The sequence below is a fragment of the Chroicocephalus ridibundus genome, chromosome 15, assembly GCF_963924245.1.
Source record: "Chroicocephalus ridibundus chromosome 15, bChrRid1.1, whole genome shotgun sequence".
Classification (NCBI taxonomy): domain Eukaryota; kingdom Metazoa; phylum Chordata; class Aves; order Charadriiformes; family Laridae; genus Chroicocephalus; species Chroicocephalus ridibundus.
The window spans coordinates 8,316,077-8,335,431 of record NC_086298.1 but is presented as its reverse complement, the minus strand read 5'-3'; the positions used below and the strand labels follow the sequence as shown (position 1 = coordinate 8,335,431).

The 19,355-nt window shown below is 61.8% G+C and overlaps 1 protein-coding gene across 1 annotated transcript; it reads right to left on the bottom strand.

Moving 5' to 3' along the window:
- Positions 1 to 653: 653 nt before the first annotated feature.
- NR5A1 (nuclear receptor subfamily 5 group A member 1) lies at positions 654 to 18,353 on the bottom strand. Its single transcript, XM_063353207.1, has 6 exons — positions 18,252 to 18,353; positions 17,615 to 17,756; positions 13,212 to 13,852; positions 5,819 to 5,938; positions 5,080 to 5,227; positions 654 to 901 (listed from the first exon to the last, which is right to left on the bottom strand). The coding sequence occupies exons 1-6, from the start codon at positions 18,351 to 18,353 to the stop codon at positions 654 to 656; spliced, it is 1,401 nt and encodes a 466-aa protein (XP_063209277.1).
- Positions 18,354 to 19,355: the final 1,002 nt, after the last annotated feature.

The window sequence follows — 19,355 nt, the reverse complement described above, 5'->3', positions numbered from 1 at the left end:
ATGCAGAGCAGGCAGCAACGCTGCGGGGAGCCAGGACCGGGGACTCCGGCACGTGCACCTTGGGGTCCCAGCACGGCTGCGTGGGGCCGACAACTCCAGCCCCAGCCCCGGTGTTCCACTTGGCTCTGCAGAAATCCTCTGCCTCCGTGCTGGTGCCTGGGGACACCCCAGCCGCTGTGAAACCACAACCCGTGGGGTTCGCCTCACCTCTCCCCCTGCCCTGTGCACGAGGGGCCCTGAGACATGGGGCAGGGTTGGGGAGGGACAGTAACGGTGGAGAAATGGCTGGTAGGGGCAGCAGGAGAGGAGCATAAATAGGAGAAAAGCCAGGACAGGCTTTACCCTTCCTTCATGCCGCAGAGCTGGGTTGGGCAGGCAATAGTTCAAGCACCGTGTGTGCAGAGGAGCCGGGGGGCAGCGCTGACGATGGGGCAGTCCGGCAGCCGAGCCCACGGCCCCGCAGCCATCAACCGTCCTTACTGTGTATTAAAATAAACCATCTGGGACTTTTCCAATAGCACAGGTTAAATAGCATCACTGAGACAGGCGGGGTGGCGAGGCAGCGCTGGCCCACCAGCCCCAGGCACGCGTCCTGCCCCTGCCGTGCCGCTGGCAGTGCCGGGGCTCCGCCGGGTCCCTGCGGGCGACCGCGCTCAAGTCCGCTTGGCGTGCAGCATCTCGATGAGGAGGTTGTTGCAGGGCACCTCCCCGCTCAGGTGCTTGTGGTAGAGGTACTCCTCCGCCTGCATGCTCAGCGCCCGGACCTCCGCCAGCCGCAGCAGCAGCTGGCGAAACTTGTCCGTGGAGTGGGGGTAGTGGCAGACGGTGTACTCCAGCAGCGCCGCGTTGGCCTTCTCCTGAGCGTCCTTAGCCAGCGTGTGGTTCTCCAGGTACTTCACATCTGCAAGGGAGGAGGAGGATGGTGAACCCCATCCACGCCATGCCGTGCTGGGTATGCCAGGAGGAACCACACTCCTGTGTCAATGCCCCTCATGCACAAACATGCAGCACAGGAGGGGTCCCACGACCCATCCCTCCCAGCCTTGGGCTCCCTGTCCTTGCCCTGTCTCCCAAAGTCTCCCCCCATGCTGGAGACAGACACCCAAACCCCCAGCAGCAGGAGGGCAGATGCCCCCCTGCCCTTGCCACCCAGGAAGCTGCAAAGCCAAAACGTGTTCCCGGCTGCACCCACGCACAGGGAGCTGTTGCCAGCTGAAGGTCAAGGAAGCGGCTGCATTAATTCCCCGATAAACCTGGTCTTTCCAATGTGGCAACCAGGCTCACCAGCCTGGAAACCTTAATCCTCCGCACCTCGCCAGGGCCACAGCAGCTCCCTGGTAATCCCGCTGCCGGCTCTGCTGCCTGCAGGGTGGGAAGCGACGCGGCAGGCAGCGGCAGCAAGGAGCAGGCAGGGTCTGGCAGCCAAGATGCAGCCCCGATGGCACTGAGCTGGGGCAAGCACAGCCCCAGGGCAGAGACCATCCCCAGGCATGACTGGTCTGTAACCACCCTGCGACTGCAGCCACGGGTGACTGCAGGGACAGCCCAGGCTGGTGGCAGGAGGGTGACTGCAGGGGCAGCCCAGGCTGGTGGCTTGGGGTTTCTCCAGGCTTTTGGGACAGCCTGAGCTGGGATATGCCTCAGGATGCTGCCCCAGTGCTCTCGGGTTGCCACGAGTGCTCCAAGAAGGAAGCACTGGTTTTTAATCCGTGCAACACGTTGTCAAGCCAGCCCCGCACACAGACTTCAGTGGCTTCAGGGGAACGTTGCTGTGCACCGCCCCGTCAGCCGGCTACAGCGACACACAGCGATGGTCCCTCAACACCTGCCCACGGGACACCCTACTGCAGACCCCCGCACTGAGCCCGTTTGGGGCGAGCGGGTCTAGCAGAGGGACTGCAGGGCACAGAGGCACCCAGCAGCGCTGCACTCGCTGCCCACAGCCAGCAGCGCTCATGCACGGCCAGATTCAGGGCTCTGTGGGCAGCCTGGACACATCCCGCCCGGGGCTGGGAAGAGAGAAATCAGGGCAGGGGTTCTGGCCAAGGCGGATGGGAGTTTGGGGGTTATTTCTGGCAGAGCCCGGGGAGTAGAGGCACAGCCGGGGAGGCCATGGGGCCCCTGGGGAGACACAGCCCCGGCCGTGCCCGTGGCACAAAGCGCCACAGGTTGTGCCAAGATGCACTTTATCAGATCACCCTTCCCTTTTCACTCCTGCGGCACATTTGCTCCTATTGTGGCTGCCTCCCTTCTACCCGTGTTGTTGTTATGAAATCTCTTTATCTGCATAAGGTTATTGTGCATGTCATTAAAAAAAAAAGAAGTTATATTGATAAATGTCAAATCTATCCCCTGAGTTGGCTCAACAATAGCTAGTTCTACTCGATGAACTCACCTGGTTCTCTGAAAGACCCTATTCACTGTTTAATTGAATATTTGAATAATCTTTTCATTCCTGCAAGGAATAAAGAATGTTGTCCAAATAACATTGACTCACTTCATTTAGAGACACTGCAGCAGTTGCAAAGACTGTCCTGTGACAAAGCCTCCCATCACACATACAGATATGCCTGGGATTATTTCTATGCCCTCAAGTGTTCTTCCTATTCACAGCTCCTTTTGTTTGGGAGAAGCTGCTGATAAATTGCAAACGCTTAAGGGAATGTGGGCTATAAAAGCCTCTCTTCCTCCCCTCCCCAAGAGTAGCTGCTTCATGAATGTAAGTCATGAAATCGAATGATAGGTCAATCCATTAAGGCTCTATTAAGCCCTTCTGTAGAACAAAGCTAACCTGTGCCGTCCTCATAAATATTGCTATTTTGAGAAGCCCTAATTTTAATTAAATCTCTTTACCTGCTCAGGAGAGAAATCTATTTAGAACTCAAATGGCAGCTCTTGTGAGCGGGGCTCGGCTTTGATTGTGCTGTGGCAGAGTGGTAAATGTGGAAATTCTCTTGTTAAAGGCAATTACATCCTGCACATAATACACAATCCCATCCTCTACAGCTGAGCCTGCGAAGGGCAAATTACTCCAAGTGAGCTCTGCAATATGGAAAGAAAAAGTTGGATTTGGGGCAAAATGATGTATGGGAAAATACAGCTATTTGATTCCACGCCCTCCCCAAAAGCCGCTGCTCTGGGAAAGCGGAACCACAGCCCCGACCTGCACGGTGGCTGCGGGGCTGGCTGCGCTCCGGGGGACACTGCTCCTGCTGGGCCGGGGGCGGTGGGGGACACGGGGAAGCGTGGGGGGACCATCCCCACCGGTGCTGAGCCCGTGGGGCAGCAGCCAAGGAAGGTCCCGACTCCTTTGTTTCCCAGCCCGGGCACTGTTTGTGCTACACCTTATCACTGCTTGAACAGCAAATTATCATATCTAATTTCCCTGGATTTCAAAACAGCTCTAGAGGAAAAGAAAGCTGTGGGGGGAGATGCTGCAGGTGCAGGAGGGGACGGCAGCGCAGACGCCCGCCCTGCTCGGGCCCCCCTGCTAGCGGGGACACATCCACTGCAAACCCCAGTCAAACCGGTGGGTCCTTCAGACCGTACTGGTCCTGACCCGGGCCCATGGGACAGGGGAGTGGATTCCCCCTGCCTGCAGCATGTCAGTGCCCCCACTTAACCCATTAACCCAGTGGCGGTGCTGCTCCTGGAGCAGGCTGGCTCCTCGGTGACGGCGACATACAGTGATGCAAACTCTCCCTCAAGCACAAACTGCCGAAACACACAGCAGTGTCCGTACGGCGCAGAGCGCAGCTCGTGGCCTGCTGTGCTTGGTGATGAGGCACAGAGCCACGGGCAGGAGCCCCCCTGGGTGGAGAAGTGCAAGCACAGACCAGGGCCTTGGGATGGGCATGGGGACGGGGATGGAGACAGGGCTGCCCCAAGCCAGGATCACCGTCCCAGCTCGGCACAAGCACCCAGTCGCTGCAGGGACCCCAGCACAAATTCCCCTGGGGAAATGCCAGTTCCTGCCCTGTCTGGGTGTGTGCAATTAGCCGTGGCTGTGGAGGTGTGGGAAGTGAAGCAGCCGCGGTGGCAGAGGTGTGAGCCCGGAGCACGACAGCCAGCTGAGCCTCTCGCAGGCCCCGCCACCATCCTCGCACTGGGAGGTGAGATCTCCCGCTGGGATGGGGCCAAGGAGAAAGTGTCAGCACCAGTAATGAAGGCAGCCAGGTGTCATGGGTGGTGGTGCTCAGCACCATCCACAGCCCCACTGTCCCTCTGAGGGCTGAGATCACTCCGGTGGGACTCCCATGGGCATCCCTGCCTTGGGGCAATGCCTGCGGGGGAAGGAGGTGCAATCTTGCCCACAGCGGATGGGGAGATGCTCCCCATGGGGGTGGCAGCATGGGCAGAGTGGGATCAGGGCAGGATCGGGGCGGGAGCAGGGAAGGATTGGGGCAGGATCAGGGCAGGAGTGGGGCAGGATTGGGGCAGGAGCAGGGTTGGAGCAGGGAAGGATTGGGGCAGGAGCAGGGCAGAGCCGCTGTGCAGCCCCTGGCAGCAGCTCCCACGGCTCCCGTGTATTTTGTCTAGGCGAAGTGGGACGGTGTGAACCCGCCGCCTCGGCCCGACCGCAGGCTCCGGGGCTGAGCCTAATCAGGAGCCGTGCGCAGCCCCTGTCCCCCGCAGTGGCACGGGCCCTCTGACGCAAATCCCAGGAGATAGGGCCATCCCCAGCCGCCGTCTCTGTCAACATGCCTGTTTTGCCGTGACTGTATCAGCCGGTTGTTTCCCTGCCTGGTGCAAAGGGAGAGTGACCAAAACAGTCTCCGCTCAGCTAACAGGGCAGCAACATCCCCCGCGGCTGGAGGCAGAGCCTGGCCCTGCAGCAGGAGACATTTCGGACCCCTTGGCGAGGCAGGGGAGCTGGCAGTTCCCAGCCCTCACTCCTGCCTCCTCATTAAAAGCCTCTTCATCACCAGTCGGTGCTGCAGCGGGCACGGCCAGACCCTGAGCTGTGCGTGCTCCCTCCAGCTCCAGCTGCGCTCCCAACCCTGAGACCCCACAGCAGCATGGCCAGGACCCCCGAGCGTGGCCGCCCCTCTTCCCGGTGCCCCCCACAGCGGTGCTCACCAAGGCTGAAGAGGATGAGGAACTTGAGGCAGACAAACTCCTGCCGGTCCACCTGGAGTGAGTGCAAGTGCAGGACAAGCTCCTGCGCCCGCAGCACCAGCGTGTTCAGGATGGAGCCAGCCTGGGCTGAGATGGTCGACATGTCCACCTGCGGGGACAGGGGTGGGGTCAGCCATGGTGCCCCAGCCCCCCCAGACTGGCTGCAGGGACCCCACACATGGCAGGAGCCGGGCACCAGCCCAGAGCACTGACTGAGAATTAGGAGCGTCAAAGCGAAGGCTGAGAGGTGAAACGGGGACCCTGTTTCTCCAGCACTGCTTAAAACAAAGGGGCCCTTTGCGGGGTGCTGGCATTGCAGGTACCTGCGTCTCCAAAAACCACCCCCAGGGAGGGAAGGGGCCCCTTCTCACATCCCACCTCTGCAAGTACCAGTATGGATGTTGATCTTTCCATGAGAAACATTCTTCTCCAGAACCAGGAGTTGGATGGCAGGACAGGACAGGATGGGGTGGCACAGGACGGGACAGAATGCGACAGGATGGTGTGTAATGGGACGGGACCTTCTGCACAAGCAGTCCCATAGCACAGCAAAAACAACCCGTCCACCCTGAGCCGAGTTGGCCACACTCGGCCAGAGGTAAGACACAAATCACCCCCGGGCCCCCCCTCCAGCCCCACTACCTGGCCCCCACTGCCCCCTTCGCAGGAGCCACCATGGTCTCCATGGGCTGGCACTCACCTCCTGGCCGGTGACGAGCAGCACGCTGTGCTCCTTGCCATGCTGCAGCTGCCGGTAGACGTGGTCAAACACCAGCAGCTCACTCCAGCAGTTCTGCAGCAGCTTCATCTGGTCGCCCACCTGAAACCAGCCAGAGCAGCACCGCTGACACCCATCGCGCAGGGGCACGGCCAGCCATACGTGGCCATGGGGGCAGCCAGCCACCTCTGCACGAGCTTGTTCCCGGCTGGCAGGAGGAATCTGGGCTGCCCAGGTCCCTGCACCACCCCTCCGCCCCCCTGGCTCTGCGTTTGAGGGTCAGCTCCACGCTCCAGCCCTGCGGCAGCGGCGGTTCAGACTCACACCATCAGCCGCTACGACATGTTGCCACGTTGGCATTGGACGTGGGCAGGGCTCGCACCCATCTGTGTCTCACCCTGAGCACAACAGAACAGGGTTATCTGGCAGACTGGTACGGGTTTTCCCCCACCAGGCACAACCTCCCCGAACCGCACACAAATCTTTAACAAAGTGGCTGCTGGCCGCATCCCCCGGCAGGAGGGAACGCACGGCTGCTGCACAAAGGTCCTGTGTCTCCAGGCAGCCCCTCTGGATACTTTAAACTGAACAAGACAGTCCCCATCCTCTCCTCCCTGCCCGGGATGGCAGGTTTGGGGCGGGGGGGGCACAGAGCTGCCGCAGCACAGAGAGGCCGCAGGGAGCTGCCGGCTACGGGGCATCGCTGCGCCCTGCAGCTGCCAGGGAGGCCCCAGCCCACACATCAACACACGCGTGATCGCGTGCATGTTTGCACGTGTGCTGGTGTGTACACGCAGGCACGGGTATAAGCGTCCACAGCTACGCTTCCAACGAAACGCCTGCAACTGTATGTAAGAAGCTCGAACCGGGACACAGCCTGCAAGGACCTGCAAAGGTCTCGTGGGAACGCCGGTGGGCTGCAGGCGGCACCAGCGACGGGCAGGACGAGCTGCCAGGGCCAACAGCTGCGTTTAGCAAAACAAAGAGCCCTGCCAGGCCCCGGTGCCCAGAGTCGTGGCGGGACACGGGGCACGCTGCTCAGGGGGCACGCTGCTCAGCTGCCTTCCCCACCGCCCCACCGAGAGCTGCCACGGGTCACCGGCTTCATCCCCTCGGCACTGCTCTCCGTGGGACCCCAACTCGTTTCAGCAAAGAGCAGAACGCCCCCTTGCCCAGAGCTCCCCTCTCCTGCAGGGCTGGTGTAGGGAAAGGGCCGGGGGTTATCAGTAATACTTCCCCGCAGAGCAAATTCAGCGCCAGCAGAAGAGCTCTGCAGTGCCATTGTGCTCGCTGCCTTTAATAGAAGGAAGACAGATGCAGTATCACAGGACTGGATAATACCCTCGTTTTGCTGAAGAGGCTGCAATAAACCAGTGCTGGGAGATTGCAAAAGGAATAGAAGTCAGATGAGAAAGAGCTTTATGGTCTCGGAGCCCGGCACTCCTCGCGAGCCGCCGGGATTTGTTTCTCAAGTGCGGTGGGTGGTCAGAGACGGAGCGCAGCAGCGCGGGGAGGGAGGTGCGGTGCAGAAGGCAGCGATGGTGGCCGGGGTTGCGGCGCCTGCTCCTGCCCGACGGCACAAAACCTGCCTGCAGCGAGGTGCAATGGGGCTGCCAAGGCCGGGCTCGCCACCACATCGCCCAAACCGCTGAAGAAGCCACAGTACACAGCCCAGCAGTACAGACTGTGGGGTTTCTGTTCAGCTGCTGAACAAAGAACAGGGGAAAATCTCATTCTGCATCAAAACAAAATGGACATTTTCTGCACTCGTGATGACCTCTGCCCCAAGGCAAGTGGCTGGCTCTAACCGCACGCTGCCAGCCCTCGCAGGGAGCTGGGCTCCAGCTGTGGCAGCACGCTGCCAGCCCAGCCGCACGCTCCCGGCCAGTGCCGAGCTCCTCCGCTCTGGCTGAGTCGCAGCGTTGTTTTGGAAGCGCCTTCCTGTGGCTCATTCCTGAGTGGGACAAGCTCCGGAAGGGACAGACTGAAGGTTTTGCCCTGAAAACGGTTTTAAAAAATTCAGCTTTTCCAAAAGGAAGCATTTAAACTATTTTGAAATCTTCTTTTCTTCCTTTAAAAATTACTTATCAGTTTCTCCCAAGCTCTGCAGGCGGGTTCAGCTCCCTCGGCTGAGCACCTCCCTCCATTCCATCAGCAGCACATTCCGCGCTGTGTGGCTGCTGCGTGGCTGCTCCCCGGCCCACACGCTCCGGTGTGCCGCAGCCTTTCCTGGGACCATCGCGGTGCACCGGAGCCATGTCGCCAGGGCACAGGGAGGACGTGGTTGGGAGCGTGACGGGGTGGGCTGGGCATTCTGGGGACTGGTCAGGGCTTGGGGATGTCTCCGGGGACCCCAGCCCTGCCTGCACCCCAGCACCAGGCTGGGTGTTCCCGTGCGCCAGGCTGGCACAGAGCACGGGGACATCCCCCCGTGGCCCCGCTCCGGCAGTGCGGCTCGGCTGCAAGGGGGCTCCCGGCTGGAGACCACCCGCCTGTGCCCAGCACGGGCCTGGCCCCCAGGAGCAGAGGCTGCTAATGGACGGCCACTCAGGGTCAATCAATCCTCCGGCGAGGCAGCACACACGCACCCTCGCCTTTAAAAGTTAAGCAAAGGATCTTCCTCTTTTAATGTCAAGGCTTTTCAACGGAGTGCTTTATCAAGGACCTGATGCAAGCTGTCTTTAAGAGGTGATTTTTTTTTTTTTTTTTCCAAAGCAAGCATTTAACCCATTCACAAAACATGCAGCAAAATGCTCCCCATGCAGGCAGAGCACTCCCCTGCTGCCCCGCTGCCGAAAGCGCCTTGCTGCTGAAGGTCTGTGACCCACAGAGAAATGCATTTCCCTGCAGCAAATGGGCTGGGACCCAGGGCTGGATGTGGGGCAGGGTGTGCGGGGGCACGCATGGTGCTGCCCAGACGCAGGGCTGCAGGACCTGCAGGCTGATGTAGTTTTAAACCTCCTGCAACCCTCCCTGTGCGTTCATAGGCACAAGGGGAGGAAGCCCCTGAGAGTGTTTGGGCTCCTTAAAATGTGCCCAGGCCACCCCAGTGCCTCAGCACCCCGAAGCCAAGCCCCCGTGGGGACGGCACAACCCCACTGCACGCGCTGCCCCCTGCACGTCTGGTCCAGGGCATCCCCCACCTCGGGTACCGCCATCTGCCCTCGAACATCTCTGCAGCGTTATGAAGCAGAGTCACCCACCAGCAATCCCACTTTGCTTGGAAGCCCTGAGATGGTCCCAGGACGTTGATCCCCAGCCTCTCCCCACCCAGCTTCAGCACGCCACAGGCACGAGGAGCGGTCAGGTGCCCCCAGCCTGGCTTCACCCCCGGGATGCTCTCGGGCCTCCTCCCAGATCACTGGTGCAGGATTTGCCCCAGCAGCTCCCACGCAGGTGCACGGCACACACCAGCGCCCCGAGCCGCAGCCCGGGCAATTACTGGGTGCGAGCAGGACCCGTCACCTTGGCTACCGAGAAGTGCGAAAGTGGTTTACTGTCCGCCAGCCACCCGCAATTGAAACCCCACACAAGTCTAAGGTGTTAATAGGCAATGCAGGCCCCCATCCTCCTGCCCAGATGCCACCATGATGGGCATCTTAAAGCAAAAAAAACACCAAGACCAGTGCGGCAGGGCTGGGATCCCATCTCCCTGCTGGCAGAGCATGCTGCTGTGCCCAGGCTACCGCTTTTTGCTGATGCTCACAGGCAGCTGGCTGCAAGGCTGTGTGAGCATCATGGCTCTGCATGTGCCGGGAGCGAGGGCAGGGCCGTGCCAGCTGGGACGCCGGCAGGCAGGGAAAGCCGTCACATTTCCCCCAGTGCATAGGATGCTAAACATTGCTGCAGCATCCACAACCAGAAGGAGATTTTAAATCTGCCAAAAACGCTCTGGCTGTTGGCCAGGAGATGGGGTCAAGATGACCCACGCATGCTAAAGGCAGAGAAGCAACTGACTGCAAATAGGCTTCCTCGTGGCTCCCAGATCTCTAGCGAGAAGCGAGGGAGAGCAGCCCCACAGACAGACCCAGCGACCCACAGGAACCCCTTTGTCCGTGGGAGCGGTGCTGCCCTCAGCGTGTGTGCCCCCCGCCATGGGTGCTTGCCCATGGATGGCAGGGTGGTTTGCCCCGGCCCCACAGCGAGGAGAGGCCGAGGAGGCGGACCGGCATCAACCCATCTCCCCACGGCCCCTCCACCAGCAGTAGGGACCCGCCGCACGCCCAGCACAGCCCGGCCTTCAGGGTGAAACCGTGGCAATTTGTTTAGCATTCCTGACTGCTCATCCCAATCTAAAGGTCACTGCACCCCTGAGTGCACGACATTTATGTGTACATATGGCAGTAACACGTATATAACCCAGGCTGTGCAAGGTAAGTGTATATAAACCAAACCAAAACCAGACACAATGTGAGTGTGTAAGTGTGCGTGTGTATGCACATCTCTCTGTCTGTCTCTCTCCATATATATATAAAAAAATTACATCTGAAAGGACAAAGTTGCCTGAGACTCACGACCCAACAAAATATATTTCACCCCCGGCCCATATTTTTCTTCCTGAAGAGATGCTGCAAATCTTCCCTCAGTCCTGACACATCTCATCTAGACTCAGTTAAAGTTCGTATTTATGGGCGTCAGCGCTGACCTCTTCCACCTCCGCCCGCGCGGCCTCGCGCCGCGGCTGCCTGGCCGGCCCTCGATAAACAAGTGGGCCCCCAAATCCCTCTCTGCCGCGCGGCATTATTAGTCTTGCCTCCGAAGGCCAGCGCAGTCCGTAATTCTCTGTCTGGTGACACGAGATGAACGCGGCGACATCAGTCTCCCCGGCGGATTGGCATGGGGACCCTCGTTTGTCAGTGGCAGACTGACAGAATTACTGGCCCTTAAATGAAACGATATATCTGGGAAGTTAAATCTGTTTTCAATCTGACTGCCCCGCGCCTGCGGGCGGACGTGGCGTGTGAGCCGATGTCAAGAGGCCATTAGCCCACCTCCCCCCTCCTTCCCCGGGCACAGCAGCGGAGCCGGGGGGGCTCCCACCACAAGGGCCCCCACCCCGGCAGGAGGAGACGGCAAAGGGCCTGCTCTGCCACTGCCCCCCGCCGGGCTGCTGGGACTGGGAATGGGAACGGGAATGGGAATGGGAACAGGATCTGCCGGCTTCGGGGGGAACCTGCTCCTGCTCCCCCCAGGCAGGGAGCAAAGCCTTGTCCTGGCCAGGCGTGAGCTCTCCCGCGCCCCCGAGGGTTTGCTCCCTCCTCTACAGGCTCCCTGCGAGGCGCCCCGCAAGAAGCCGGCTGTCTGCAGAACTGCTCTGTGCAGCTGGGAGTGCTAAGATGGGGCCACTGTGCATGGAGGCATCTGCTCACATCCCCTTGTCACCCATCTGCACCCCCTCCCCGCTTGGCATCAGCCCGGCAAGATGCCCCGGCACGATGCTCTTCCAGCCTGGAGCCCAGCACTGGCCTCAGCCAACAGCCCTTCCCGGCTGGGGATGGAGACCCTCACCTTCGGGCAGCTGTTCCCAAAGGACGGAGGCGGCTGCCAGCGTCCCCTGCTCCCAGGAGCCCTGAGCACCCAGCAGGGACCGCCTGCATGATGGCCGTCGATCTCTGAGATCGCGATTTTACTCCGTGCTAGTGGGCTTCAGCGTAAAGCCATAAACTCTGCACTAGCGGGAGTTCATTTACCGCCCCAGCAGCTGTTTGCTTTTACGCGCCGGCAGGAGCAGGAAGGGGGTTTCAGGAGCTGCAGACCTGCTTCCACTTCCCAACGGCTTCTCTCCACATGCCCAAGGGAAAGCCACCGCCCCGGCACTGTCCCCAGGGGTGACACGCACAGAGGGGCGCGGGCACCACAGCCCTGTGCCGGGGGCTCAGAGGGAGCCAAGGCCAGCGACAAGCAGACTTTCTCACGCTCCCTCTGGAGTCAGGGCGGGACGCGGTGTCCTGCAGTCCCTGGCCCTGCGAGATGCTGGAAATCTGCCCCACACTCGCTGCACGGACGAAGGCAAAAGGCACGAGGCCCCGGGGTGGTAGCGATGGACCCAGACAAGGTCCTGTCCCGGGGGCACCACATCCCATGTCCTGGGCATGGTGGGGGATGTGCCCCACTCCCGGCAAGACGCCAGTGGCCCTGCCCAGGTGAGACCTCTCCCACTGCTGTCCCCCTGAGAGCCCCGCGGGAGGAGGAGCGCCCGCCGATGCGGATTCACATGGAAACAGCCTGTTTTGGTGGCGCAATCAGGCTGACAATGGAGTTACAAGGCTACGCAGCAATGCAGCCGGGAGCTGAATTTACACTGTTTACAATATCTTCTGCAAAACAACAACCACCCTGTTCCCAAAATCCAGGCTGGACACTGATATGATTGAAATGAGCCCAACCCACCCCCACAATGCCATTTCCTGACACTGTTCTGGCAGCTGGGGGCTATTTTGAGCCGCGAGGCTCTGCCACACTCAGCCCCATGCACCCTGTGGGGTGGGCACGGAGAAGACCCTGGCCCTGGCCTGGCCATGGCCCCCACAGCACCGTGGTAGGAAGGTGATCTTGGGCAGAGACAGGTAGCACAGCCTCACGCTCAGAGCACGGGAAGGCACCCAGGTCTCCCAACCACCCCGGGACATGGCTTTTTGTCTTTTGACCATGTTGCAAAATTTTCTCTCCCATTTTTGCACCAGTTTGGGACTTTAGATCAGCCCAAGACACAAATGGGAGATGTCTGAAAGTTTGGCAAGGTTTACAGGATGGCAGAAGCCTCCCCACCCCTGCTAATCCACCTAGATGGGGTGGCCTGGCAGGACGGGGGTCAGCACCACGTCGCCCCATTGGGCACACTCGTGGGCTGCCAGCAGCAGAAGAGGCTTCAGAGGAGGCTTGGTGATGTCCGCTGCCCCAGCCAGCCCTGCCCCGGCTGCCTGGTGCTAATAGGCACCCACCTGACAGCATCGATTTTCCTCCTAAAGGCGGAGGAGAGAATTGTCTCAACTATAATTCCTCAACGTTACATTTTTCAATTATATCTTGAGCTTGACACCGCAGTCACTCTGCTGGCGATTGCCTCCACACCTGCCCCCACCGTGATGAATCTGAAATCATTAGCCCCGCGGCGACAGCGGGGATCGCTCCGGCGTTACAGCTGGGCCCCGGTGCCTCCAGCCCTGCCGTGCGGGGAGCTGGGAGCGGGACAGGGACACACCAGCACATCTGCAGCGCCGGGCTCGTGGCCACAGGCATTGCCCAGTCCTCACGGCATTTCTGCCCCAATCCTGCCCATGGCAACATCCCATCCTCACGGCGTGTCAGCCCCAATCCTACCTGCCCCCCACCACCCGCCCAGTGCAGCATCCTTCTCCCCCACCCAGGCTCCTACCTCCAGCTCCTTGAAGAAGATGCAGCTCCGTGCCCACTCCACGATGGAGAAGAGGGTCTGGTCAGCCATCTTGCACATGAGGCCGAAGGTGCTGAGCTTCTCATGCCGGCCTTTGCCTTGCTCTTGCTGCAGGCAAGCCAGTATCCGCGCCTTCACCTGGGCCTCGTCGGGCTCCAGCTGCAGCAGCTTCAGGATGACCTCGGGGATGTCCGGAGGGGAGCTGCTGGGATAGATCTCTGGGTAGACGTAGGTGGGCACAGACTCGTGCGCGTTTGTGTAGTGGTCTGGGTACTCGGACTTGATGGTGCGGTTGGGGAAGGAGGGGTAGTGGTAGCCAGTGAGTGGTGCGTGGCTGGGCATGGTCATTCCCAGAGAGGGTGTCCCATAGGGGCTGCGCTCGTAGTCGACGGGCGTCAGGGCGGCAGGGTTGGGCGGCAAGGTCTTGGACATGGCGTGGATGCTGTGGATGGTGGAGGACAGGCTGTAGTCGTTCTGCACCGGCGACATGATCTGAGGCACGGTCTCCAGCTTGAAGCCGTTGGCACGGATCAGGGCTTTCTTCTGCTGCTTTAAGGCACGGTCCCTCTTGTACATGGGTCCAAACTTGTTCCTCCCGCCGCGCATCCGGTCTGCACGCACAGCTGGGGGCAGAGAGGACAGGGGCTGCAGAGAACCCACACGGATGGAGACCAGCACCTCCATGCAGCATGGAGAAAATGATGGGGGGGGGCGGATTTGGTGGCCAAACAGGACTGGGGGACACTGGGGAGACCTTCCCAGAAAGCCACCAGCAGGACCATGCCCCTCCCAGCCCAGCCGCACACACGGGGGATGTGACATGGCAGGTTCGGGTGCCTGGGCCCAGCTCCTGCCGTGCTGGCATAGCCCTCAGAGCCTCTGGGCACTTCAGGATAGGAAGAGATTTTGGCTTTAACTACAACATGGGCTGGGGGATAAAGCAGCTTGCCTCCCTCACGGACTGGGGGGGCAGCCCATGAAGCCCAGGCAGATGAGGGTCTTGACACCCACTTTCATTTTTGCAGCCCCTGACTCTGGACCAGCCCTGGGGTTTCCTTGTTTCTGTAGAGCCTGGGACCCCCACAGCCCCCTCAGGTCTTTGGTTCGCCTGCAGCCAGGCTGCACAGGCTTCTTTTCTGCAAATCTGTGTCCCTCTTACGGGCAGCATGGCTGGCAGACCCAGCCGGGTGCACTGCACCCCGCGGCAGCGCTGTGCCGGCTTTTGGGCCCGAGGCTGCCAGTCCCGGCCAAGTATCAGCTACGGCGGAGGGGCTCTGCTGGAGCATCCCACTGCTGGAGTCACTCTGACTCATCTCGCCATCTCACGGCTGTAGCAAAGCAGATGTTCCCTCCGGACCACCAAAGAAACCCAAGAATGTGTCAGAGCACAATGGAGCAGGTGCTTCTCTGCAGCGCCAGCTCATCCCACCGCACCGCCCTGCTGTGCTCCCGGGGGCTGCTGCCCTGGCCCACCCTTGGAAGAGCCACAGCTCGCTGGACGCTGGGAGCTGGACGGCAGTGCAGAGGGATGAAGGAGAGTGTGCCAGCGAGCGCAGCCCGCAGACTTAGCATCAAAGGGGAAAAAAAAAATCCTCTGCTAGTTTGCGTCCCCGCTGACAGCAGGCGGGTCTTGCTTTTGTGTCTCAGCTGTTACCTCTGTCTCTCTTTTGACTGCTTATCCTGGGGCCGCTGGAAGCTCAGCCAAGCACCCCGGAGAGCCAGGCCACCTCCCAGACTCTCCCCAGGCAGGCTGGAAACACAGGAGCATCGGCCGGCAGCAGCAGCATTTCCAGGGCGAGCAGGAATGTGCTCCCAGGGGAGCTGCCCTGCGCTTCCTCCCTTATTCTGTATTCATGAAAACAGCATTTCGCAGGGAGCAGGGCGGCCAGAGGCATCCTCTGAGGTGGGGGGTGCTGTGCCCCCCGCCATCCGGCTGCCCACACGCTTCTGGGCAGCAGACAGCTGCCCCGGGGCAGTTCCTAACTTCAGGGGTACAAGGGAGATGGCCGCACTCAGCATGGGTGCGTCCCCCTGCTGGGATCCCCTGCAGGCAGACCCCCCCACGCAGCCCAAGCGGGCAGTGGCAGGTCTGGGGCCCCTGGCCGCACCCCCAGCAATGCCAGAGCCCACCGAGAGCCCCAGTCTCCCACCCACTCAAAGTAGGGTGTTTCCACCACCGCTCAAGGCCGGGCCCAGCGATGCCCAGGGTTCTCATACCAAGCAGACCCCTGTGACCCAGGGCACAGCAGGGACCCCACTGTTCTGCCTGCACACACCCCCCACAGCGAGAGGGGCTCACGGCCCAGTCTCATAAATGCTCCGCAGGCGACTGCTAGTACACCTCCTTCCCTCTCCCGGCAGGAACACAAAGGCAGAAGAGGCCTTTTAATTCCCTCTTGCTCCCCTTTTCCTGCCTTTTCTGCCTCACTTGGGATTGGGAACAACTTGCCATTTGCCTCGTCCCAACTGGCGGCTGGGAAGCAACCGATGCAGCCCGACCTCCAGGGCAGGGGGGCCCGAGCAGAGCTGCCCAGGAAGCGCCTGCACCCCCAGCATCCCCCCAGTAAAAGCATCTGCAGGCGGTCCCCGAGCCACCCATGCAGGGTGCAGTCAGCCGGCACGGTGGCAAGAGCGGGCCCCCAGCTCCCTCCACCTCATCTGCCCTCGTCCCCAACACAGATCCCTGGCTGCTTCAGTGCCCCCCGAGCTCTGCCTGCCCTCACCCACCTCTCCCTGCCCAGGGGGTGCCTGGGGGGGTGCCCAGGCAGGCTTGGGCCGGGGCTGTGCTGTTCTCCCCAGCCAAGCTTCATTGCAACATCCCTTTGGACAGTTTGAGGAGGGCCTGTGTCAACACTTTGTCCACAAAATAAACCACCTCGGGCTCGCTTTTGTCCTGCGGAGCTGGAGGCTCGCCTTCGAAAGGTCACCTCAGACTCCTTGCCCAAAAATACTAGGAACTGAGGAAAGGTGGGCTCCAGGTTTTACAACAAAAGAGATGGTCCCACAGGAATATCACCCTCCGCTGGGTGGTCCCCCCCTGGCTGCCCAGCCGCAGGACTCCGCTTAAGGAGCTAACAGTAGGAAAATAAACAAAAAATCCCGGCAGCTGCCTTCATCAGCTACGGAACCAAATGAGCTCCAGCGTGAGCAAAAACTGCTGAAAATGGCCAAAATGAGAACGTGTTTGTCCCGTCCCAGCCACCCCAAGCACTGCCTCTGCCTGTCTTCCCCCAGAGCGCCCGGCCCCTGCCCAGTGCCCAAACTCCCCTGCAGCACTAGTCAAAACTGCCAGAGCACGCATGGATTGATCTGGGACACCAGTAACTCCAGTCCGGAGAGGAGGGCGAAACTGGGATCTGTTCGGAGACAGGGCTGGAAGCCAGCCCACACCGGGAGTTTTGCAGGGGCTGATCTTGCAGCTCGATGTTGTGTCTTACTCCTGCGCCTCTGCTCGCAGGCTCTCACCCCGCTGCTGGAAGCGAGCGGCCGCTGTGCGAGTACACGCAGTACTTTCTGATGAACCCGCACCCTGCCCTGCACCCCCGGGCGAGCAAAGCCCCGTGCAGCCAGCCCGGCCGGGCCAGGGGGCTCAGCCCGGCCAGTGCATCTGCCCTCTTTCATCTGCTGCGAAAAGTAAACGATTTCAGGAGAGAAGGGGTGAGGGGGGCGGCTGACTCGGGGGAGGGGGTTCTTTTCCGTGTCTGCTTTTGCTTTGCAGTCCCTTGCCAGCAATCTGTCCGTCCCCCCCGCCCCGAATGTATTTTGTGGGCCCGTGGTAAGCGTTGGAGAAACCACAACACCCGACTCGGGGATGGTGGGGCCCGACTCTGATATCTCAGTCGGGATCGACTTCTCCGACATGAGCGAGGTGGCGGCTGCGGGGGCTGTAATTGCGCTCCCCGAGAGTCAGACGAGAAATCTGTTAAACGAAATGTCACCAAGAGGAAAAATATAATTCGTGGTGGGTCTGCAGCAGTTATTGCAAGCCCCATCGTTTTTAATGTTTTCCTTAAGTCTCGGCTTCTGGAATTATGTGCTTAAGGAAAACAATAATTTCTGCGCTATTTCCCAACCGTTCTGCCAGCAAAGAAAATCCTGGAAAGTTGAAACCGCGGCAGCCAAAACCCCCGGGGAAACACAACAAAAACAAAAAAAGGAAAAGCAGGAGGGGACGCGAAAAAACGAATTTTTTTTTAACTTGGGAGGGAAAAACGGAATCGAAGCGGCCGCGGGAATTACCGGCCCGGGGAGGCGGCGGGGCGGCGGCGGCGGCGGGGACAGCGCGACGGCCACGGGGGGACCGCGCAGCCCCGCGGCCGCCCCCTCCGCCGCCCCCGGCCCCCTCCGCGGCCGCGGAGCCCGGCCGTGCCCGCGGCGAGCCCTACCTTCCAGGCGCATCCCCACGGTGAGGCACTTCTGGAAGCGGCAGTAGGGGCAGCGCTTGCGCTGGGTCTTGTCGATCTTGCAGTTCTGGCTCTCGGTGCAGGTGTAGTGTTTGTTGTTCTGCACCGTCCGCTTGAAGAAGCCCTGCGGCGGCGGCGGCGATGCGGCGGGCACCGGCACCGGCATCCCGACATCCCGGCATGGGCATCCCGGCACCGGCATCCCGGCCCCGCGCCCCGCTTCCGACGGCGGCTCCCGCCGCCCCCGCCGCCCCCCGCCGCAGTCGGGGCTCCCGTCGCGGCCGCGCTCCCGTCCCGCCGCCGAGCGCGAATCCGCCGCTAACGAAAACGGGCGAGGAGCGCCCCGCGGCCGGTCCCGTTGCCCCGGCCCCTGCAGAGCCTCCTCCCCGCTCCCCGCACAGCCCTGGCCCCCTCTCCCCCGTGCAGCGAACCCCCGCACAGCCCCGGCTATATCTCCTGCACAGCCCCGGTCCCCGCACAGCCCCTGGTCCCGCACAGCCCCGGCTATACCTCCTGCACAGCCCCGGTCCCCGCACAGCCCCTGGTCCCGCACAGCCCCTGGTCCCCGCACAGCCGCGGCCCCGTTTCCCCGGCCCCGCACGCCCCGGCCGGGTCCTACCTTGCAGCTCTCGCAGGTGAGCAGCCCGTAGTGGTACCCGGAGACCTTGTCCCCGCAGACCGGACAGAGCTCGTCCAGGTCCTCATCATAGGAATAGTCCATCCCCTCCAGCGGCCCTGCTGCGGGACAAGCCAGCGGGTCAGCGGGACGGGGCGGGCGGGGGACGGGGACGGCGGCCCCCAGCCCCTGCGCTGGGTGCGGAGCGGGAGCGCGGCGCGGCGGAGACCGAGCGGCAGGTGCCGGAGCCGGAGCCCTTTATAGCGCCTGGAAGAGCATCTCCATGTTGGTGCGGGCGAGCGGCCAGCCCCCCGGGGGCTGGGGAACCTCCTCTGGGGAGAGCGGGCGGCTCACGGCGCCGGGGACAAGTGGGGGGGGGGGCGCGGAGGGACCTGCCAGCCCGGGGACAGGGGGACACGGGGACGGGGCCGTTCTCTACCCCGCTGCCGGCCCCGGCACGGCAGGCCCCAGCGGGCACGGTACCCCGGGCCGGCAGCTCCCGGCAGCAGCCCCGGGCCAAGCAGAGGGGGCAGGAAGGGAGCTGGGGCTGGGGGGGCCGGGGCAGGAGCAGCCCCCTCCTTCCCCTGCTGCTCCGTGCTGGGCAAAGCTGCTCAGACAGGCCTCAGCAGCACCAGGGTCCAGCCCCGGCCACCCCAGGGGTAGGCACAGGGCACGTCTCTGCAGGAAGGGGCTTGAGACCCTCCCTGCCCCCCCCGGGGCTGGTGGAGGTGCCCCGCGCCATCCGTGGGGATCAACGAGCCCCCCACCTCCCCAGGCATCCGGCCTGCGAGCAGCAGGACCACCACGGGAACCAGGAGTCCCAGGGGCTGGAGCACAATTAAATGTGTCTGAGGAAGAGTAACACCCCACAGCCAGCCCCGCTCAGCACAGAGCCTCCAGACCCCTGGGCCCTGCCAGAGCCACCCCTGTTACCCCGCACCAGGCAGTCCTGCCAGCCGCTGGCTGCGGGGGGTGCTCACAGAGCCCGGGGAAAGCTGCGTGAGGAGCACTGGGGGGGTGCAGCAGCTCCTGACACCTCCTCTGGGACCACTACTAACGAGATGACGGTTCAGACCTAGTGCTGGCCACCCCATGTGGAGCAGCCAC